Here is a 24,307-nt window from a genome sequence, read left to right as displayed (position 1 = left end):
CCGGGAATCGAACCTGGGTCTCTCGCATGGTAGATGACCTAACGACTGAGCTACCGCGGCTACTCTGCTAGTGTGATGGGGATGATTTGGAAGATGACGCCTGTGATCCTTTCTTTGAGGTAGTTTAGTCTTGTACACGATGGATTTCTGTATCCCCACAAGTAAAAATTGAAGTGCGCTAGGTCTGGTGACCATGGTGGCCATTTGCCTATGTAACCTGACCTTTGCTTCACCCTGTATATTATTTCTTGTTCTCCAAACTATATTTATTGAAGTGATAAAATTAATAATTAATGCTACCTGAAGTCAGCTTCTTTATCTGTAGGCATGTACTTTTCTTATGAGGGATAACATATCCCACTGATGTCAGATAAAGTTCTAATCTTGATCAGTGATTACCAGCTTATACAAAAATTCGTGGCAATGCAACTTAGCGTTATAGATAACGCCAAACCGGTTTTACTAAGTGTTTATCTGAATATATACTAGATAAAGAATAGTTTTCTTGATTGGTTGTGGTTGAGATATAATTTTTTTTGTGTGTAGGTTCAGTGAAGTGAACAACAGTGCAAGTGTGAAAACTTCTTACATAACAAATGTATTTGTAACTCTTGTCCTAGATTAGTTTCCATGATGCGCTCACAAATGAATGCAAGTTATAATTTAGAAAGAAGTACCTAAAGTGCAACTCCTTTGAACCATAGTTTATGTTAACAAGATTGAATGTTACCAAAGTGAACACGAATAGCATGCAAAAGCATTTTATTCGAGAAAGATTTGAAGGCTTAAGTGCAACGCCAGGATGAAAATGGGATTTATAATTTATCTAATCAAGATATCAAACGGTAAGTCTGTAAATGATACATTGTGTTGCTGGGTTATATACCAGAAAAAGCATTAATTTAGTACCCAATTCTTTTTAGAATTTCTTATAAGTTTTCAAATATATATATATATATATAGACACACACACACACACACATACATACATACATACATACATACATACATACATGCATACATATATTTGTACTTTAAATCAGCAAATGTGAGCACAGAAGAACCCAAATGAAAACAAAGAAAAAGAAATCAATTACAATTAAGTCAAAGTAATCTAATCAACCAAATATTTAAATGGCAGACACTGCTCTGCACCAGAGACAGAAACCTTAATTTTTAGTCTTAAGTTGTTTGTATTAACTGCTAATATTATTAATCTCCTCACATTACGAAAATGGTGGGTGGCTCAGTACAGTATCTTTAGATAACTGGTGTATATCAATGTGTCAAATTCTTTTGATTAAAGGATTATATTTTTACAATTATTTCTACATCTGGTTGTAAGTGTAAACATAGACATAAAATGAGGAAGCAATATAGCCTATAATAAATGACATAAACTTCTAATCCAAAAAAATGGCACATGAAATTTGTTTCTCTTACTTTTTTGGAATAAAAGTAAAAGTGAAACACATTTATTTGTATACAACAAAAACGCAACTCTACAGGGTGTACTTAAACATACAAAAGATTAAAAACCTCCAACCTTCCTTTTGGAAATGAGGGGGCCCTGGCGTACGCAGAGGGGGAATAATGGAACTACAGCCCCTCCCGAAATTTTGAAAAACAAATTTTCAAATGAAAATCCGTTATGAACTTTAAAAAACTCAAAATCTGTAAATGCATTCCCCCTTTAAAGTGATCCCCGCTTACCGTTTTTGTCTTTGAGTACAATTTTAGCAGACTAAAACGCTCCAAGTGTAAGACATTTTTTATTATACATATATCCCGACCCCCCTCCTCACAAATAAACAAAGCTACATTCTAACCACCTTTATATTTCCAGCCCCTCCAGAAAAAATCCTGCGTACGCCAGTGGTGGTATGGGGGAGGAGGACATTCAACTTTGAGACGAGCCTAGTTTTTGACATTAGATTAACTTCTAAATCGCTCGAATTTAGACTCGTTTCAACGATAATCCATTTTAAAATTGTATTATGATAACCAAATGGTGAATGGGATACTCTTGACTCCAAACTAGGTGGTTTTTCTTCACAGTTGAGCTTAAATTTGAGATTGTTTTTTAAGTCCACTTTATGCACAGAGTGGCTAAACCGAACTACAATTTAAAGTGGGATCCGAACCACCATGTGCCTCCGGGACCCCTTGATTTCAATGTGACGTTATCGACTTTGACCTATATGTTTTACTCTCGCTTCGAATTTGAACAGTTTGATTAAAATATGGGTTATGCTTAGTTTCTTGAATCTATCATTTTTTTTAAAAAAAAAGCAACAAAAAAATATTTTTGTAATGAACTTGTCGGTTTTGGACTTAAATCACGATTAACATAAGCAATTGCTAGAAAAGAAATGTACAAGAATGATAAAATAAATGTTGTATTTGTTTTATGTTGCTATACGTCACATATCTGCAACTTTTACTAATCGCAACGATGAAGATGAATGATAATTAGATAAAATTAAAGAAAACATTCACAAAGAACGCCCCATGCTCATGTCAAATCAGAATGGTGAGTCCGTAAGCTGGCCACTTTTAATGAACTTTTTATTTTTCATTTATTTGACACTTTGTACCTTACGTCATATAAACCAATATGATCCACATACTTCATAATAACATTTTTTTCTTTGTCAAAGAACACTGAGGAAGTTTCCAAAACGGAATCGAGACGAGACCGAGAACGAGACAGGTATTAATAACTGGAGACGAGAGGAGACTATGTCAAGTATAGTCTTGTCTCGTCTCGATACTATCTTTATATTTAGTGTTGTATAGCAACAGTAGTAGTTATGTCAATTCTTCATTCGGTTTCGTAAATAACAAGTCTCATATGTTCAGGATCGTTGATTTACTTTAGATGTGCGGTACCGCTATTATTATTTTAAAAGAACTCTCTCTCTCTCTCTTTTTTTAGAATAATTCAAAAAATGGAATGCGTAATACTTTACAAACTAAGTTTGACAATACAGTATTTCTCACCTTACACGGACACAACATCATAGGCGCCGACTCAATGGGGCTTGGGGGCTCGAGCCCCCCCCAATGTTAACGATGTGGGGGCAGAGCCCCCAAATAATTTTGCTTTAGAGGATCTAATGTATTATTTTGCTTCTCTTGTAAAGTTTACTCTGAATTGTGCCACATGAACTTAACTTTAAATACACATTTGAAATGTTCTAGACCATCAATTTGGGGGTCTGAGACCGCTAAACCATCAACTTTGGGGGGGGGGGGGGGCTATGACCAGAGACAGCAAAACAAATGACTTATTACTATATACTAAGTATGTAATTATGAGTATTGTTAACATTTTTACTAAAAAGAGTTTCAATAGACGATGTGCATGAACTAGGATAGTGGATGGGACGTTTGGGCTACAAATGGCTCTAACATGACATTCAGAACGAAATCATTGATATATTAGAGAGATCTGTTTTGCGCTCCGTGGTAGCAGATATTAAAAGTCGGGAATATTTTGCTATTATGGTTGACGAAACTTGTGACATATCCATCCATGGACAATTAATATTCTGCATTAGAACTGTGAATAAAAATTTTGATATTTTTGAGGAATTCGTGGGCTTTTATGAGATTCCGAACTCTGAGGCCAAAACTTTAAAAAGGGAGAGAATGAGTCATTCATTAATTTATTTCAGTGATCAGAGCCCCCCAATAATTTTGACAAGTCGGCGCCCCTGCACAACATACACCGTCACCAGCGGCAACTGTCCAAGTTTCTTGTGCGTTAATTACGATCCTTCAAGGTGTGTACCCTGGGGGTCACACGACACACATCTAAAAGAGTGTTAAACTCATCCCAGGCTTACTGTATCCTATCTGCTGTAATGGCCTGCAGTGCATGAGTTACCCGATCACGAAGTTCATGGATGGACACAGGACATGGGCAAACGCTGCTTTTAAAACCTCCCAAAGAATGCAATCACATGGTGTAAGATCCGGGTAACCGGTTGGCCAAGGGAAAGGTGGTTGTCTCCATTTGCAACACGTCCGATCCAATGCTGTAGAGGTACACCATTGAGAAGCATTCTTACGTTCCTGTGAAAATGGGGGAGAGGGGAGGTGACTACATACAGTTGTAGAATGTAACCGTCATAATTGGTATTCAGTCAGGGCATCATGCTTGCTCTAGTCACTGACTTGCGGGGACTTCACTTAACCTTTTGAGTCCCAAGGCCATTTTCACATGTAACCCCCTTGGTCCCGAGCCGATTTTTGAGCAAAATGCAGAGTTTCAATTAAATGAGTGTAGAACGGAGGCTAATTGCCCTGGAGAGATGAGTGATATACCGTTGTACGCGTGATGAACCAGAGATTCAGATTATATGAAATTTATGCAAATTCGGCGTATATGTGGCGGGGGGAGGGGGCTAACTCTCAAAATTCAAAAATTTCGGAAAAAAATTGGCCCCCTCCCCCCAACAAAAAATACATGACAGTGTCGACATGCATATGGAAATGAATGATCTCTGACACGTAAGGAACACAAAAATATTTGCATTATTATCATATGACCAATGTAACGTGAGTTGTAAACCCCAAAAGGAATGGTCTGCACGCCACTAATTCAAGCTTCAAAATGCAGCGGTACCTTGAAATGACTTTAGCTCAGATACTATTTGCCCTGGAGATATGAACGATATACCGTTGTACGCAGAATGAATCACAGATTCAGACGATATATAATTTATGCACATTCGGCGTACATATGGAGGGGGAAAGGGGGAAATCCTCTGAAAATACTTTTTTAAAAATGGGGTTTCTCCCCCCGCCCCCCGAAAAAAGGATATGAAAAGTTCAAAATGCACAAAATGCAAAATTTATGCAAATTCGGCGTATATATGGAGGGGGAAGGGAGGAAACCCCCAAAAATAATTTTAAAAAATATAGGAAGAAGAGTACAAATAAGAATATCCTCGCACTTGGGCACAAAACGACACACCTACGCACAACTTTCACGGACGAAAAGCTAGAACTCAATGAAAAATGAGAGCCGATTCTTGCAGCTGCTTGAAATTCTATTTTTAGACAATGCAGGGTAACCTGTGTTGCAACTTGTGGAACACTTGTGCTCAAAAACAAAGGTTTCCTTCAGCGCGCCTCGAAATTCCATTCTCACAACGCAGATTCAACAACCAGTCTTCCCCCTGCCCCCACCACCACCCACTGCTTGCGCCCGCACGGAAAACTTTCATTTTGACATCGGATACTGATAAACAAGCTTCCTTCGAATGCATTTACCAGGCGGGAGTGGAAAGCATTGCTTTAGAACAACAAAACCGGTCTTCCTTTGTCGGCAAAAATTTTCCCTTGAAAAGAGACGCAAAAGAGAAGTCCCTTTTCCCGCCTTTTCCCCCTCCATTTTCTTGAAGAAAAAAAAATGTGCAACAAACATTTCTGTTAAATACGTGTGTTAGGAAGAATTTTTTAAAAAATCGAAATTCTAGACAAAAATAGAAAAGTTATAACGTAAAAACTACGACCTTGACACAGCGTCTCGATCGAGACGCTTGGGACCACAAGGGTTACATTTGGGTATCTCGATCGAGACGCTTGGGACCCAAAAGGACGCCTTACTAACTCTTTCAATGCTGTCATCAGAAACACGAGGTCGGCCAGGACTCTGCTTGCCTTTACACAAGCATCCAGTTTTCATAAATTGTCTGTACCACCTAGTTATGTTATTCTTGTGTGGTGCGTCTTTCTTAAACCGTGCACTAAACTCATGCTGCACCGTAATCACAGATCTGGACACCTTAAAACGGAACACGCAGAAAGTCTTCTCCTGCTGCGACGCCATTTTGGAAATTTGCCCCGAAGGCCTCCCAGTAAGCTCGAGAACCGAACTGCTGGTAGCGCATGAGAAACTTGGACAGTTGCCAATGCAGATGATGTATGTTGTACCCGTGTAAGGTGATATATATATATATATATATATATATATATATATATATATATATATATATATATATATATATGTATGTATGTATGTTTGGAACCGCACCATTCTTTTGTGTATACCCTGTATATCGCAAAGATTCTTTCACGTAATTCTGGATCGAACTGTCTTTTTATTATCTCTTTGGCTCCATCTAGGAAGGAAGTCCACGTATAATTATGTGTATCTTCTACCACTCTTTGCCTCAATTCTCATGCCTATTGGTTTCATTGCCACGTAAGTTTGTTTTTTTAATTATATCTTTATTAACGACATAGCATCTTCGTTATTATTTCATTGATGAAGGTAATTTTAAAATCTTGAAATGTTGTGTAACAAACAAACATACACCAAAAAAGCCAATAAAATAAAGTAACTGTGAAATAAATTTTAATTCATATAAATCATGTTAGCACAAGGCATAAGCCATATTTTAATTATGTGAATGATTTTGGGGTGTGTGTCTATAAAAAGTGTTGTACTAACATCTATTCGATCCTAGTTGATATTAATCGTATACGAAAGTGTAACAAGTAGTTTTGACTTGCAAATACTGCTATTCTTTTCTGGCAATAGCAGTAATTAGAGAGAAGCAGTATATTATTGTTTGTTGATTTAGTTTTACGTCGATTTTCTGCCAATTTTGGCAAGACGCAACTATGAGGATGCATGATGATAACATGAGATGAAGGGACAATCACAAATGACCAAGGATAACACAAAACAAACCTCCACACAGGGTTATAGTAGCTGTGAGTCCGTACACCGGAGCCTCGTTAGCCTGCAACACTGCGCCCGGGGAAGAAAAATTCACATATGGGTGTCTTCACCGAAGGTCAGCCCTTACAGCTCAAGCAGTACATAGCAGAAGTTTGTAACAAAGATGCAAGAACATGTAAAGTAATTTCTATTACACTGTTGTTATTACTATTACGAGGCTCCTATTCCATCTTTATTTTAAACAACTTTGGGTTTAGTGTGGACACCACCACCAGCAGTTGCTATTTATCATGCAGAGGAGTATTGACACGTGATTGATAAGATTAACATATTAAAGATAAGTAAGCAAGTGAAAATAGAGGAGACTATAGTATGTGTGGTGTGGCAGGGCAGTTACAAATGATTATACTGTCAGGGCGATCTGCAAGCGATGCGTCAATTGCGGGGAAAACGTATTAAATTTTGAGGCAATATTAAAATAGTAAAATCCTTAGAGTAGCCCTTTTTAAATCGAAAAATGTTAACAGAATCTTATCTTCGCGCTTTATTTACATTTTGGCACAATCAGCAGATGCATTATGTAGAAATTCCAGCGATAAAGTGCAGGCTCAACTATGACTCGAACCAGGGTCTCTGACATACCGTGCCGTTTCTCTACAACTCTACGTTGGGAGAAACTCGACACCGTAGACGTCAACAGTATTTCAAGCGTCTTGTTTCAATTCTTGAATTCATTGCGTAAAAAAATAAAAGGCAATAAACAAGTTCATGGACAATTTGATTGGTAATACTTACGCATCCTACTGTACATGTTCACATGATGTGTTAACAGTAGTTCGGTATGAATTAGAATTCAAGATCATTGGATTCAGTGTATTGAAGTGGAAAGTTTGAACCAAAAATGTTAGTAATAATATTTCACATATATTTCAGTGTAAACAATAGAGTTCTGCAATGAGCGTTTTTCGCTCGAGCGGCAAATAGTTCGCACGGACAATGCTAGATAGCGCATGGAATTGAGAACTTCTTCGCTCGAGCGAATAACGCTTGAACAGACGAAATAATCAATATACGCTCGGAAACTAGTAATACAAGTTCCTATAACAGTAATTTGTCTGTAATAGTGGACCCTCTCAAGTATGGATCGTGTAATGAAATACACAGTGAAATTGGAACTTAAGTGAAAATAGTCATCATCTCCATGTTAAAATATATAGTTTAGTTTTACATATTTTTACGATCATCATATGATGATGATGTCACATTGAAATTATATTTGATTCTAAACAGCGTCGAATAACATGGGTACCTGGGGGAAACCCTGGGGGGTAAAGGCGGTCAGGGGCGTGATGCTGATCACATCACCCCCACTCACGACCGGATCAAGAAAGTGTGGGGCGTTACCCCCACACCCCCTATACGCCTTCATGGCGTGGTGCTATGCACAGGGGAACACTTTACCTTTACCTTTTACCTTTTTTTTCTATACACTCGAGCGTATGGCGCTCGAGCGTGGAAGACTCGAACGAGTATTTTCGAGCAAAATTGGTCCAATGCATTACTCTAGTATACAAAACAGTACCAGATGCTTATTATGGTAAACAATCAACTAAGTGTAATTAATAACAATGAACAAATACACATTTTGAAAAATATTGTATTGTATTAATTTGATGTTATTGATTTTCAAATTCGATTTTATACTGAAGATAAAATTGGACAACATATGTATTTATGAAAATTAATTTTCATGCATACATTTATGAAAATTTAGATAAAACCATCAATTTGAAAGACGTTTGAGTAACCTTTTTCTCTCCTCGCCATAGATACTTGATGTCAGTTTTACAGGGCCACGTAGAGCCAGATTTTCCATACATTAGTGACACTGGAACTTTCCCCCCAGAGAGCTGCGTTTTCGGACAAGTTTTGTCCGTGGAAACTATATTAAGTAAGTACTTGCATCATTCAGGTTATAATTTGTTACGAAGATAGTATGCTGAAACTTTGCTTTTTACAGTAGGTATTTATTATATAATATATTAGTAGAGTATGGAATACCTAAGAAGCTTGTTAGTATGATAAAAATATGCACCAGTGAAACAGAAAGTAAAATTCGTGTGGGTATTAATATGTCTGAAAAATTTACAATTCATGATGGGTTAAAACAAGGAGATGCATTATCTCCATTGCTCTTTAATTTTGCCTTAGAATATGCTGTAAGGAAGGTAAAAGAAACTAAAAAAGGACTAAAATTAAATGGTGTGACTCAGTTGTTAGCATATGCAGATGATGTAGACTTACTGGGGGATGATGTGAATACAATTAAGAAAAATGCTAAAATATTTTTCAAAGAGAAAACTAAATATATGCTTACAGGCCGAAACCAAGTGTTAGGTAATAATCAAAATCTAATTATTGATAACAACTCGTTTGAACCAGTTTCCAAAATCAAATCCTTAGGAGTAATATTAACAAATGAAAATTATATTAAAGAGGAAATAAAAAGTAGGCTTAATTCAGGAAATGCATGTTACTTTTATATTCATAAACTTTTGTCTTCTCGTTTAATATCTAAGAAACTAAAAGTTAAAATATACAAAACAGTAATTTTGCCTGTAGTATTATATGGGTGTGAAACTTGGTCCCTTACATTGAAAGAGGAACATAATTGAGAGTATTTGAAAATAAGATCCTTAAGAAAATATTTGGACCTAAAAGGGATGAGAACTACTTAATTTGTATTCATGTCCAGATATTATTGGGAAACCTGATGGTAAGAGACCTGTAGGAAGGCCAAGACGAAGATGGAGGGACAACGTTGAGATGGACCTAAAGGAAATCGGTATGGATGGGAAAGAGTATATAGATCTTGCTCAAGATAGGGACAGATGGAAGGCCTGTGTTGCTGCAGGCATTGACCTTCGGGTTTAAGAAGGCTAGAGAGTTAGTTAGTTAGTGTATTTATGCGGAGGGAGGCAATTTTCTTTGAGCAGGAAATTATTATACTTATTCCATAACGTGTTAAAATATTGAGATGCACTAGAATTCCGAAACTTCTTTCGAATGAATAGCCCTATTATACGTAGTTTAATATACTTATTTTTTAAGGATAGGTTTCGTTAAGCTACAATAATATATTAGTTATTACTTTTATGTAAATAGGCCAAGCATCGATACCAAGGCGGACATAGCCTATTTTCTTTATCAATTTTGATTCTACTCAGTATATTCTAAAGGTTTGTTTCAATAGTAACACACAAGCAGATCACCTTATTTTTGATAAAGTCTAACTTGCTAGATAATTAATTTTTATGTCCTTGAAATCAAGTCTTATGACGAGTTATAAAATTTCTATCATGAATTATTCTGTTATGTATCGGTCAGAATATTATTGCTTTAAACTCTCGAAATATATACTTGATCCCAGAAATAAGAAAAAGATAGTTGCTGCTGTAATTCATAGCGTTCCCTAGGAGTTTATTTGCATACATTTTATTGTTTCCCATGTAGCTATCCATTTTATAACAACCTGGCATCGATAATATAGAACTTACTTTTTCAGTTTTTACATATAATTAGAAGTGTTGTGCAAGGTTTTAATGTGACCAGAAAATGTAATACAGCATTGAAGTAGGCTGTCCCATAAGAGACTGTTTATAATTCAAAGGCTAAAGTACAAAATTGTGCATTTTATCTGTCAGTGTAACTTTTAAATTAAACTTAAGGTCTAAATCACAAACCCTGACACCTTCTGTAAACAAACGGTCTCACCGATTCGATGTATCACTCCGCGTCAGCTGATCCATGACCGCAATCATCTTCTGTTACACTCATAGTTCGCCGGACCTATTCATTTTATATAACAGCCTCTGAATGTGAGAACCCGCTCTCAAAACATCAGACGAATATGCAGCCGCATACATTGTTACTCTCCCGGTCATTCTCTCTTTCATAACCCTTAAAACTGCAGACACTGACACACCACTGCACTGGGATACCAACTTAACCACTTCATTTACTGGTTTCTCAGGATACCACTGACAGAACGTTACATAAATATTGAGTAGAATCTGTTTCTCACCCCTTTTCAAAGGCTGTCCTTGCTGGTGTTTTGAAAACAAGCTCTGAGAACACTGAGACCTTCCCGCACGCACAGAACTCGGCATGTTATTTTTCTAAGGATAAGTCAGGCAATATTACTAAGTTGCACTACTTCCTTGCTGTTCACATGATTATTTTTAGAAAATAACCAATGTTATAAAATATCATTATGTACAGAAATCTCTAAGCTCATTCAAAGTTACAATGCATATTACTACAAAATGTTCACACTTATCTTGCCTTGCCATGTCACCAAGTCATTTTACGAAGTGCACTATATTTGGCGGAACAAAAATCGTTATTAGGATGCTTGTCAAAGTTTCCAACCGCAATAAATTTACGAACTTTCTTTGTCATCATCATCAATATATTTATTGGACTTACAGCAATGCATATGGCTGTTTATGCCCATTATATATTTTATTTACATAAGATACAATTTACATAGAATCTACAAACAAATTTCAAATACACTCCTATCTATATCATCCTTAGAAATATACATTACCATGTTATATCATTTTGTCTAAAGAAATGCAAGTAAAATATATTCAATTCGCATGCAAAGAAAGAAGCCAAATTTATGGGAACTGATTACTGGTGCAAAGAGTTAATCATAAAGGTGAAGCAATAAGTACAAAAGAAAGAGCATTGGGTTTAGATTTGATTTGATTTGTTGTTTTAAGTCCACTTTATGCACAGTAAGGCTAATTGGGACTGGACCTACAGTTTAAAGTGGGATCCGAACCACTTGTGCCTCCACCGGGTATCGAACCCAGGACCCCTTGATTACAAGGCGACGACGCTACCACTGCGCCATCGGGGAGGCAGCATTGGGTTTAAAGTGAGACGTCATTTGCGGCAGCATATCCCATACTACAAATTGGCCTTTGTTTTACCTTACGTAATGAATCCTGTAACAACGCTGGATTTTCGTGTGGATTATTTTACTTCTATGAGTTTGCAATGCTTTCTGCATGCAGGTGGTTTTGTTTACAGAAGGGGTCAGGGTTTGTGATTTGAACTATAGTCTGTTAACTTTTGTTTCTAGAAAGGAACTTAAGATAGAAAAACTAAAACAGTAGAATTCACTGGAAAGTTACGTATTTTGGCCCAGGCCCGTAGCTAGAGGGGGCAGAGGGGGCAGAGGGGGGCAGTTTCCCCCGCTGAGAGCCTGACTTGCCCCCCCCTGTGAAAAATACAGAACACATTCCTACCTGGAATTCTCACTAATCTTTACAATTATATCCTGTATTACTCTAGCAAGATAACAAAGCCATTTATTGATTTTCTGATTTATGAAGGTGTGGGGGATTCCGTATAATTTCGTATCAGAATTGGGGGGAAAATTCCCTTCCAGATTGACTCAAGGAAATGATTTCGCAATTTTCTGTACCTCGAACAGTTGTGACATTTTGAGCAGTCTTGTATTAAAGGTGCCTAATGTATTTGGATGTTTTTCTTGGATGTGTTGCTATGAAGTTTGAACTGCATATTTTTTTTGTTTCCCAAGTCTACCTTCTGGCGATTCATGTGATATAGAGAGGGAGTGGATATTTGATTTTTGTTACTTAGCGTTGCTTTTCTGCCACATCTAGCTAATCGTGACAGTGAGTGATGACGTGAAATTGATGAAGAGACACTCACAAACAGTGCCACAACTACAGCGGGGGCAGGGGCATTGTCCCTCCAATCTTGGACGGAAGTCCAATCTAGTGGGGCAAACATTGAAGTAAAGAAACATGATTAGCAGAATCTAAGAATAGCAGGACAAATGGATACTCAAGATGGAATTAATTTCCAAGTGTTTCTTGCACTTTTCTTCCAGACGGCTAAGGGCACTTTACAGGGGGCACAGAGGGGCTATTGCACCCTCGATTTCAAATTTTATAAAAATAAAAGTACATTTCTAAAATTTTCTTGCTCGCTTCGCTCGCAAGCTCGATGTCTCCTATTCTTATATTCCAAGTTCAGAGCTATACCTAGGGGGCGGCGGGAGTCAGCCATGGGAGCCAAAACGATCTAAATGGGAAAGAAAAGTTAAAGAGAATGCCATGGCGCCCCGTGAAATTATTTGCGCCCTATTAACTTCAATATTGTTTTCAGTTTGCAAATATTTGGATCTAAAGATTTTAATGCTCGCTTCGATCCCAATATGATTCTTTTCTGTAATGCATTCTAAATTACCCGAGAGAGAAGTAAGGCCAGATATATAGGTACTTCAGATTGTTGCTGCTTAAATGCATAAATAATTATTTTGAGGAAAAGGAGCGCGCACATATGAGAGACAATTTGGCGGATGAATTGATCATGTAATGTATTTAAATCTTATATATATATATATATATATATATATATATATTAAAGAAACTTTGAATACGTACACAATTTAGCATTAACATGTATTTTCTTATTTTACGTTGCTCCATGTTGCATATGTGTAAAATATATGTTGTACATGAAAGTTATATATGTCATATGTACAAAAAAGAATAATGTTCGTCATTCATATTCTGTCTTTCAAAAATACACTTTGTGTGCTTGTTTTCCATTACTAGCTAATATGAAATTGAACGTGTTGGAAAAATAATATTTCAAATCATTAGTTCAAACACAAATGCTTTAGCACCGACTTCTAACCCCTTTTCATGATTTACGATGATAATAACTTACTTTAATGCTACTATTATTACTACCACTACCACCACTATATTACTATAATTATTATTATTATTATTGGCACGTTTATCCTGGTACTTCAACCCCCTTTTCAGATAAAAATTTGTGGTTTTGCCTCTGCTCACAAAGAACACTCATGCCCAGGCTCGAACCTGGAATCCCATGGCTTCGTAGTGTGTTATCAGGGCCGGATTAAGGTGGGTGCTATTGATGCTGCAGCATTAGGCGCATTCCTGAAATAGGCCTAGATGAAAACAGACAGCTGAACAGTTTTCTTTTGCTATATTAACCTGAAAATAAATCTTAGAATTATTTGGTAGTTCGAAAGGTTATTATCGAAATATTGTTTTTTGATGTTGCACGAACTTTTTTGGTTCGTTGGAGTTTTAAGATATCATCCCTTTCCTGTTACTTATCACTTTTGGAGGAGGGGGAAAGTGCCTTTCTATACCCTGCTATATCTGTCAATGCAACACAATATATTAAAAGTTTGCCCCCTCTACATTTGACTTCCCCCCCTACTAAGAATTCCTGGCTACGGGCCTGTTTTGGCCACCAGGCCACCATTACCAAATGTGTTGGCTCAAAATTCATCATGTCGTCTACAATGGTTAAATTAATAAATCAGATAAAAATTACAAGCCTGCCAACTTGCACGTTTTTACAAATCTAGGCCGTTCGGGTAAACGCACCCAAGTAAAAAATGCAATTTATAGCAGAAAGTTTTTTATGTCTATGCTTTCAATAGCAAAATTTATAGACTGGTATAGCCTAGGTGTTGGATCATCAATTTTTAGAATCTTCACACATGCCTAATATACATGGGCATATATTTATATATACCCATGTGTAAAATTATACTTATAATATTTTCTTTAATTGATTCAGTGTGACTTATATGAAAGTAACGGAAAGTATCAGTTTGTGACTTTTCACGAATACCCTAGAAATAATGATAAAATATTGACAACTCTATAGAATATAATGTACCTAATTCCCCTCTGTGAGTTTTCTTTCAAAGTTTGTCACTTGGATATGTACTCTTTACTACGACACCACGCCAATTTTAAGATTTTAATAAACTACATTTTCTTTCTTCCAGTATTGGCCTTTGCCTACGCACGCTACAGGGAGGTTGAGTATTTCTACGACCGTGATTCATCCAAGTACCTGTGCGTGGCCAATTACTTTGGAGTCTGGTTTGGGGTCATCTCGTCAGCTGGAATGAGCCTTGTGGGGAACTTCCAGGAAACTAATGTTATAATTGTTCATATGATAGGTGCCGCAGGATGTTTTGGATTTGGCATATTGTATTTTTGGACACAGGTGAGAGAGAAACTTGCAAATGAATATCTCAATTTAGATTTTATTAGAATATTTTTCCTTGTCGTTCTCTATGATGGAGTGGTTAACACATCGCGCTACGACACCAGACGTCCCGGGTTCGAATCTCGACCTCGACATGGGTGTTATTTGTGAGTGTCGCTTCCTTATTTTCATCATATCATCACCAACACTCATCTTCGTAATAAATCAAAAATGGTAGAAAAGCGAAGTAAAATAAACTAAATCAATCAATCAGCCAACCAATCAATTAATCCATCAACCAACCAGTCAACCAAGCAATCAATTAATCAACCAGTCAAACAAGCAATCAATCAATATTTTTTCTAATTCTTCGTACCTTTTTTCTGCATATTTAGACTAAGCAAGACGATTAGGATGACGCTTGGAAGGGACGCGTGGCAAAGTAACAGATGCTTTAGAAATTTGAGGTAGAAGCGTAGCGAATTGTTCCAGTGGTACCCCCAGAGAATTTTGTTCTGGTGGCTCAAGGATCGAGGAATTTTTTTTCAGATTCGAATGTTTCGGTCGTGACCGTTTCTAAGATTCTATTTTCTATTTTTTTCCTTCTCTTTCTATCCACATTTCTTTTGTCTTTCTTTTTTCCTGGTTACTAGATGTTTCTTTTGCCATCTCTCTTTCACCCTGCTCTTCTTTTCTTTCTTTCTCTACTCCTCAACCTTTCTCTCCTTCCTTGTTTCTCAGTCTTTCTTTATTTCATCTCTCTCTCTCTTCTATTATTTTTCTCCCTCTCTTTCATTTCCTTCTCTGCTCTGTCTTTCTTTCTTCTTGTGTTCCCACCTCACTTCAACTCTTTCTTTCTTTCCCTCACTTTATTATTTTTCTGTTCTTCTCTGCTCCTCTCTTTTTCTATTTCTTTCTTTAACAGCTCCCTATCCGTTCTTTCTTCCTGCGTTCCTCACATTTCTTTCCTCCATCATTCCCTTCCACTATTTCCTTTTCTATCTTTCTCTGCTACTTAACCTTCCTTTCTTTCTCTCGTTTCTTTATTCTTGTGTTCCTCAATGTTACTTGTCTTCCTCTTTCTTTTTTTCTGTTTCTGATCTTCCTTTCTCCACTCCTTTGTCACCCTATCACCTTTTCTCTAATTTCTGTCTGTCTCGATCTTTCTATTTCTTACATTCTCTCGTTATTCTGCTCTGTGCTAGAAATGTTTTTGAAAGTTTATATTGTAGTTATTTGGGTGGGCAGGAAGGTAGACTTGCGATGAGCTAGAGCCCAACCTCACCCCTCCTAATGGCAACGCCGCCGATTGTACTATTAGAGAAATCTCTGGACTTTCATAGACAAAAAGTTTGCTTCGCTGTGTGCTGTTCCTTTCAATTTCAGGGCGTATTGGTCCATAAGTTCATAGACATGCAAAAGCATTTTGTGAGCTTCCTTGCTTCCCTCAAAAGATCAGAAATCCCATGATGTTGCTTCTCTAATTCAGCTGTTTTAACACCCTGACTAACGAGGCTCTGGCGTGTGTACTCACAGCCAGTATAACCTTTGGATCTGAATTGTGTTCTGTCCATGTGTGTTTGTGATTGTTCTCTAATCAATTCCCGTGGTGGAGTGGTTAGCACATCGCGCTACGACGCCAGAGATCCAGGGTTCGAATCCCGGCTTGGGCATGGACGTTTGTGAGTGTCCATCCATCAATTTGATCATATCATCACTCATCCCGATCTTCGCAATGAACCAAAAGTGAAGTAAAATGGAGCAAAATCAATCAATCGAATCAATTCCATTTTATCACCAGTCACGTTCATCAACGTGATGAACCAAAGGTGTCAGAAATGCGACGTAAATAAATCAAACCAATCAAGCTGTTTTAATGTTAGATCTCACGCATTCACTGTTCCTTCTTCACTCTTTTCACCACCTCTACCTGTGGGAATCGAATGCAGTGTGCCCAGGGGTTCCAACGCAAATCTCACATCTTGTTGATAAGTTATCTCAAAAGAGATTACTCTTGTTATTTATTAGGTAACCCAATCTTTTAATAGAAAATAATGTATCAAATTTATCAAAAGTCAATGCCCTTTTAACGTGAAAGTGTCATACTTATCTTCCTGTCTCCTCACAAAATAATACATTATCAATAAAAAATATATACAACGAAATATTTAAAGAACAAGATATAAATAAATGGGCCTCCGCGATGGCGTAGCGTTAACGTTGTAATCAAGGGGTCCTGGGTTCGATACCCGGCGGAGGCACATAGTGGTTCGGATCCTACTTTTGAACTGTAGGTCCAGTCCCAATTCGCCTTACTGTGCATAAAGTGGACTTAAGACACCAATTGAATCAATCAACAAGATATAAATATCTATGCATTCTTATCTCCTCATAAAACACTGATGCATTTTCACATTAAAGTAACATTTGACATGTAACAAATTTGCTTAGACAGTTACTTCATCGTTCAATCATTTATTCCAACCCTCAATTATTTTCTCGCCGTATAGTTCAGGACAATTATCTCACTTTTAAGCAAGGATGAAAATAAATTTCGTGTATATGTCCAGGAATACATGAGAACGACATTTTATAAGTTGCCATGAAGTAGCAATGGTGCTTCGTTCGCCATATTGCAAAATCAAAATTAAAAAAAAAAAACACACATTAGCCTACATCATAATGATAGAAATAAGGTCATAAGGGTCCCCAGTAATATAAACCAATCGTGTCTATTGTTACATACATATAATCAGCAAATGATTTAATTTTGTTTTTAAAAAATGCGTGATTTTTCTCTTTTCAGACATATATATCATACAAGCTGTGTCCTATTGTAAACACTCGGCTTATGGCCCACATGAGAATGTTGCTATCTTTGATGTGCACTGTACTTCTTCCTGTATGTGCAATATCAATGCTCATTTCGATGTTGCAGTTCGATGGTAAGTGGAATAGTGCATGTCTGATTAGGTATAAACCTTTGGTTTCTGATAGAAATAATAAATCGAAGCGAGAGAAATGATTTTCCTGAAAATAATGTATTTTCGAAAAATGTATAATTTTTCTTGAGCGGAACACACGAACTGAGAATACTTAGATTAACTCTCAAACAGGGGTGGCTCAAGACAGGCACGTATCCAGCAATTCCTTTCGGATTGGGGGGGGGGGGGGCTGGCTGAACATCTTTTTAAGGGATATATTTAGAACCTCACAATTGTATGTTTAAGGCCAGTGGTGCAAATTGGGTTCCATAACGGGGGGGGGAGGGGGCAGTGCAAGGAAAGTTTACTTTCTCTTGGTAGACGAGCCTTAGCATGAAGAGGCCATAGTGTGGAGGCAAATAAAATGAGGAGCAACTATCCCCTAAGTCGTCATCAGTGTTTAAGGCTTCCATTTTATTCAGAACGTGAAATCGGAACGTTTTTTACCATTGTTAACATTGTGTACCGGAAACATCTCGGTATGTGTGTTTGTCCATTTCTTCTCATCAAGCATCAAAACATCTATCCTGTATTTGAGTGTTTTTACGAAGCTGTTACACATGCACGGGATGGAGAATCGATTCGACAACGCGAGATTCAAACTGTGGGCTCCGAAGTGGACGCAAATAGTTCTCGAATATTCCTCTCACATTCGATGCTGAACACCACTAATGCGTCTATTCCTCCCATGTTTGCAGTTAAAGCCGAAACCCACCAAATTGTTCATATTCAGGCCAAAGCACTCGCAAGTGTTCAAAATTGTCTGTCACAGCTTCCGCAGTCTTGTCATATATCGGCACGAAAGAAAGGAAGTCTTCTCGAATACAGCTGGGTCACGAAACAATTAATGCACAGCTTACTCATTTACGTGCCCAAGAGAGGGTTGGTGAGGTCGTAACTCCATTTGACCCAGTATATCTTAAAAACAAAAAACAAAAAAAAAAAAAAAAAACACGTCAAAGACAGGAAAAGGTGGCAAAATGAGGACTGGCCATCCAAAATAGTATGTGTAACCCCTCTCCCCTCCGAAAATCGTGGGAACGCCACTCTTTACCTCAGACACATTTTTTGAAATCAACTAGCTAGAAGTTTTTATCATTTTGTATTGGAGACTCAAGTAAGATGCGTTCTTCCTGCAGGTTTGGATATGATCCTTTAGGGTGTTGTGTCCTGCCTTCGCACCTAACCTTATAACAGCGCCATAATTTTCCATCATTGTGACTTGGATCTTCAATACTTAGGAAGATTTCAGATCGAAGGGACATGCGATACATGTCGTTTTGAATGAGCCAATCAACAGCAACGTTTCACACCGTACCCGTAGCGACACAAAAGGCCGCACAAACTTACTTTCGACTTGTGAAATCCTCAGGCGACATGGTGTGAAATCTCCCTGCCACTGTCATCGTCGCCTCGAATCGGCAGCTCGTGTTGACCACAGAAGAAAAATGTGTCCTCAACCGGTGGGAATGCCCTTCAGTTTTCTTCTTTCTCCTTTATTTTCTGTGCTTGTTAATTAAACAGGCAACATCTTACGATTTGACCTTCACAGGACATGTACTATGTAGACATTTTAACGAAAAATCTGTCGAAGTCAAGGGTGGCTCAGTTGGTAGAGCAATGGCGCGGCATGCCAGAGCCCTGATTCGCGTCCTGGTAGAGCCTGCAATTTCCGCAAAAATGTCTACATATGCAACATCTTCTTGCTTTACCTTCTGGACATTCATGCAATTTTCGGCTGTCTTTTTATGGTAGTCAAGTGTTTGAGTGTGTCGAACCAAGTAGGCTTAAACAAAAGTATTTTTTATGCCATGAAATTCTCGGACTGCATACACGAAATTTGGTCCAGACACATCTAAATCATCACTCAAAACTTTGATTTTCAGTTGATCTGTGCATCTTATTTCTTTTTTAATGAACCGCTCCAATACCCAGTACTGCTGAAACATTCACTTTAGAGACCTTCGATCTCTTCGGCCCTCGTCCTGAACTAGCACTCCACTGAGGCTGCTGTCGTTATTGGACCCGAACTGGAACTAGTAGTAGACTTCGTTACTTTACGTTATTTAATTCTTTTCACTTTCGAATCACAAGATCTTATAAAGCTACCAATGGACACTGACTGATCACTAATCGACTGTATGAAATGAAGTCTCATTAACCGATTCTGTTGTACAGTTCAATCGGAAAATTGAATCCGCGTACTTATATCCTCATTATATTCTAGAACGTTCCGCAGATAAAACGATTCGTTAGTGCGACTCCTTCTCTTATTCAAGAACGTTCCCCCCTCGAGCTTTCCAGAGATTAAACAATTACAATGAATCGCCATACGTGTGGCGCTACGTTTCCAGCTTCCAAATGCTGACAAGTCTTTACATAGTGCTCCGACAACACCGAAAGCGCAAGAAAAGTTTTCGTGCAATATTATCAACAACGCGCTCTCAATGTACCATTTCCCCTGTCTAAAGACACTCCCACAACATATATCACCCTTATCACACTTCATTCTTTAGCCAAAATCCAAACTGTTTACACTCTCATTTGATAAACTTCTTCTTCAAATAACTTTCACTCTCCCTTTACACACTCACACATAAACTCACCAAACAACTCGTGAACACGTATACACAACGTCACGCAACTCGTCCTCCAGTACACTAATCTCCACCTTGGATACGTGCTATTAACAATAACAGGGTTAAGAACATTCTCCGTCTTGCCTGGATAATTATTTATCTCAAATTATTGTCGCATTATTCAAGAAGTCAAAAACCTAATTTTGTCTAGTGTAAACTGAAAAATTTCCTGGCGGCGGGGGGGGGGGGGGGTCGAGCAACCTGTACCCCACATTGGATACGTGCTATTATCAATAACAGGGTTACAGAACATTCTCCGTCTTGCCTCCATAATTATAACTCTCCTTAAATTTTCGTCACATTGTTTCATTTCACAAGACAAAAAACCAAAAACCTCATTTTATCTAGTGTAATCCGAAAACTTTTGGAGGGATTCGAGCCCCCTAAGCCCCTCCTACCCCCTTGGATACTGCCTGGCAAAAGTGAAAAAAGGTAAAGTGTTCCCCTGTGCATAGCACCACGCCATGAAGCCGTATAGGGGGTGTGGGGGTAACGCCCCACACTTTTTTGATCCGGTCGTGAGTGGAGGTGATGTGATCAGCATCACGCCCCTGACCGCCTTTACCCCCCAGGGTTTCCCCCAGGTACCCATGTTATTCGACGCTGGGTGGGCGCCGGGGCCGCTTCCACCGTTAGAAAAGTTCCCGGATTTGAACCGGCCGGGGATCGAACCCGGGACCTTGAGCATGGTAGTCAGACGCGTTACCGACTGAGCCACCGCGGCAAGACAAAATTTTCACCTGCGCGAAGTGGATTCCTACCCTGCCACCCCCTACGTTCCACTACCTCTCAATTAAAACAAGGCCATTTACTATTTTAACGAGAAAAACAAAAGCCTGATTTTTTAACCTTAAGTCTTGCTGTTGAAGAATAAGTTTATTGTAGTTATGTGTTTATTTAATACCTAATTAATATCAAAATAACATTAATCTCTTAGCCTAAATTGCTACACGATTTTGCATTATAGTTATTATGTTAAGCAGCAGGAACTTCAATTAATTTTTGCCTAAACAAATCAAACACTTTTAAAAACAAATAGGTTTTGACGTTACTCGAGGGGACGCCCCCGTTTGGCAACCCCGAGGTTAGCGCCACGGGCCCATAAGGTGCCCCTGCTCTCAAACTTGGCTCTGGTTCCTTGTAGTAAGATTTTCCTCCAATTTTCTTTTCTCTCTCTCTTCTTCATTCTCTTTTCCTCCTCTTTACCTCCTCTATCCCTTTCTCTGTTTTTGCATCTGTCTTTTTTCCTTTGTTACTATCCCCCTCTTTCTCTACTTAAAGGTAAAGTGCTCCCCTGTGCTTAGCACGACGCCATGAAGGCGTGTAGGGGGTGTGGGGGTAACGCCCCACTCTTTCTTGATCCGGTCGTGAGTGGGGGTGATGTGATCAGCATCACGCCCCTGACCGCTTTTACCCCCCAGGGTTTCCCCCAGGTACCCATGTCATTCGACGCTGGGTGGGCGCCGGAGCCGCTTCCAACGTTAGAAAAGTTCCCGGATTTGTTCCTTGTTCCTCTTTTTCCACGTTTTTCATCTTTGATTATTCTTGTTTCTTTGTCTTTCCTTATTTCCAACCTTACTTCTGATAGGAGATAATCATTAACTTAGTATTTGGTGGATAATTGAGAATAAGTTGGTATTCGAATTCTGATGTCTGTTTTCCTCCCTTTCAGGAGATAATCGGCAAAATTGGCAACCGGAAGACTCTGGATATGAACTCCACATCATTGGAACAGCCACTGAGTGGCTGATGGGAATCCTTTTCTGTCTCTACCTTCTCTCGTTCACCAAAGAGTTCAAGCGACTGTCCTTCGAGAAACCTGCATTGTATATTCCTGATCTTGATGGCAGGGTTTAAGCTAATTGCACATCAGAATGAATTTGTCTTGTAACAAAGAGAATATCGTGCAGCTTGGAGCAGTGGCGCCAACGTATATGTGCCCGTGGGGCTGGAGCCCACCCAATAACTTGCCTGTTATTGTTTTCTAATTTTATAAATAGGGTCCCCGCACTTAAGAAAACAAAATGTTACATCTGTATGCATTTAAAGATTTCTCACAACTTAATTTCTCACTGAATGTTATCAAAATTATTTCATAATATTTTCTTACGTCTCTAATGTGATACTTTTCATTGTCCTATATTGTTTACTCTTTCCATGATCACATTGCTGTTATGAAAGTAAGGGAGGATAAGGGTTTATAAGCAGGACGCGGATCAATAGGCACTAAAATCGCTCAAAATAGGCAAAATAAAATACAAAGTAAGTACTAAAATCGACCGGTTTTTCATTTTCCCGAATTAGAAACTCAAAAAGCAGTAATCTTAGAAATAGGCGCTTAATGACTAATATAGGTAAAAACAGCCACCGTAAAATGCATATATTCCCCTCAGAAATGGTGTGAAACGCTTCTTTATATATATAAATAAAAGACTACATTTTCTGGCCAAGGAACTAGAATGGTATTTTTAGGGCAGCCTACTTATGGCATATATTATTGCTTAAAATTATGAAATGGATCTGAGTTCAGTCCATCCTATGTTTTTTCAAAAGTTGGTTGGTGCCACTGTGTAGGAAATAGATTTGAGATTATATTAGACTCTAAAGAAAATACTAACAGAGTTTTGGAAACAGGTTGTGAACTGTTTGTGCATATTACTTACAAAATGATTTCCGTCAATTTTCAATACATAGCAATAATTTTCACGATATCAGGGAATGTGCGTACAAGAAAAATTCGCTGACTTTTAGTACAGGGGAAGACAATAGAGGTGGGGTAATACATGTCTTGCTGCAAGCGCAATTTTAAGTAATTTTTAAACTATTGCGGATGGAAGATGGAGCAAATGTAGAAAACGTTTCTTTTCCATTGAACTTTGAGAAGAACTCATAGATATTTCACATTGCAACATCCAGTTTTATCGATTTGCAAATGAAATAACTTTTGTTTTTACTGTCTACATTCCTTTGTTTATTCACAGTTTTCATCAGATCCAAATGTTATATTTTATAACATTAAATTTGACTACGAATTGGGTATATTCTTTATCAGTTCCGTTTACATTAACTTCTATAAAACTATTAAACTGGCACTTTTGTAAATATTGAAAAAGTCAATGTTTAATAAAAATATCTTGGTAATCTTATGTTGATGTTATTTAGATCTCCTCATCCTTGCTTCATGCAAGTGTCTATATCTAATTTGTCTCACCTTCATCAATCTCACCTAATCAGTATACTCGCGCTCATAAGTCTGCTATGTGACATCTCAGCCACCAGTACTTTTCCTTTTGTAGTAGATACTACAACGTGTGTTTGCTTAAATCCAACGCTGCAAAAATGACGTGTCATGGGTTGTTAATTGAAGTGAACGCAGTAGCGTACGCAGGATTTCGTCAAGGGGGGGGGTTATTTCTAAAACTTTCTCCAAATTCACATTACCTTTGATTTATTATACTTTAATTAAATAATAATAATCAGTATTAATTAATAATACTTATAATTAATTAATTAGCTGAAATACTACTAATAATACTACTAATACCACTACTACTATTATGTAGTAGAGATCTACATAAATATACCATTTATGAAAACAATAGAAAGAAATTACTTTCTAATCATTCAATTTTTATCAAATCCTGGGAGCATTTTTTTTTGTCTGTTCAACGAGGTGAGACATTTTAAGGGTGAAGAAAATCCATAAAACAAGAAAATATATTAAAATAAATTGAAATACTCAAAGTATGGAACTCATCCAAGGAGCTGGGGTGGTCTGGTCGGTAGAGCGTCTGACAATCACGCGGGAGATCCGAAATCGATTTCCGAAATTGGTTGGAATTTTTCCGGCTTCTTCCCCGCATAAATGTCCCCGATAATTCACATCTGGATTG

At 37.8% G+C, this 24,307-nt stretch overlaps 1 protein-coding gene across 1 annotated transcript; it reads left to right on the top strand.

The window, feature by feature from the left end:
- Positions 1 to 580: 580 nt before the first annotated feature.
- LOC145986018 (DNA damage-regulated autophagy modulator protein 1-like) lies at positions 581 to 23,420 on the top strand. Its single transcript, XM_083120190.1, has 6 exons — positions 581 to 845; positions 6,139 to 6,217; positions 8,530 to 8,651; positions 14,586 to 14,809; positions 17,598 to 17,736; positions 22,087 to 23,420. The coding sequence occupies exons 1-6, from the start codon at positions 803 to 805 to the stop codon at positions 22,269 to 22,271; spliced, it is 792 nt and encodes a 263-aa protein (XP_082976316.1). The 5' UTR covers positions 581 to 802; the 3' UTR covers positions 22,272 to 23,420.
- The last annotated feature ends 887 nt before the right edge of the window (positions 23,421 to 24,307 follow it).

This window comes from Lepisma saccharinum, chromosome 3, assembly GCF_977018435.1.
Source record: "Lepisma saccharinum chromosome 3, izLepSacc3.1, whole genome shotgun sequence".
Classification (NCBI taxonomy): Eukaryota; Metazoa; Arthropoda; class Insecta; order Zygentoma; family Lepismatidae; genus Lepisma; species Lepisma saccharinum.
The sequence above is the reverse complement of the archived record's forward strand: the minus strand, read 5'-3'. Positions and strand labels throughout refer to the sequence as shown.

Coding starts and splice junctions, on each gene's coding strand:
- LOC145986018 (XM_083120190.1), top strand. CDS start 803: ATGAAAATGGGATTTATAATTTATCTAATCAAGATATCAAACG. Junction 8,652..14,585: donor GTCCGTGGAAACTATATTAA/GTAAGTACTTGC, acceptor TCTTTCTTCCAG/TATTGGCCTTTGCCTACGCA. Junction 14,810..17,597: donor TATTGTATTTTTGGACACAG/GTGAGAGAGAAA, acceptor TTCTCTTTTCAG/ACATATATATCATACAAGCT.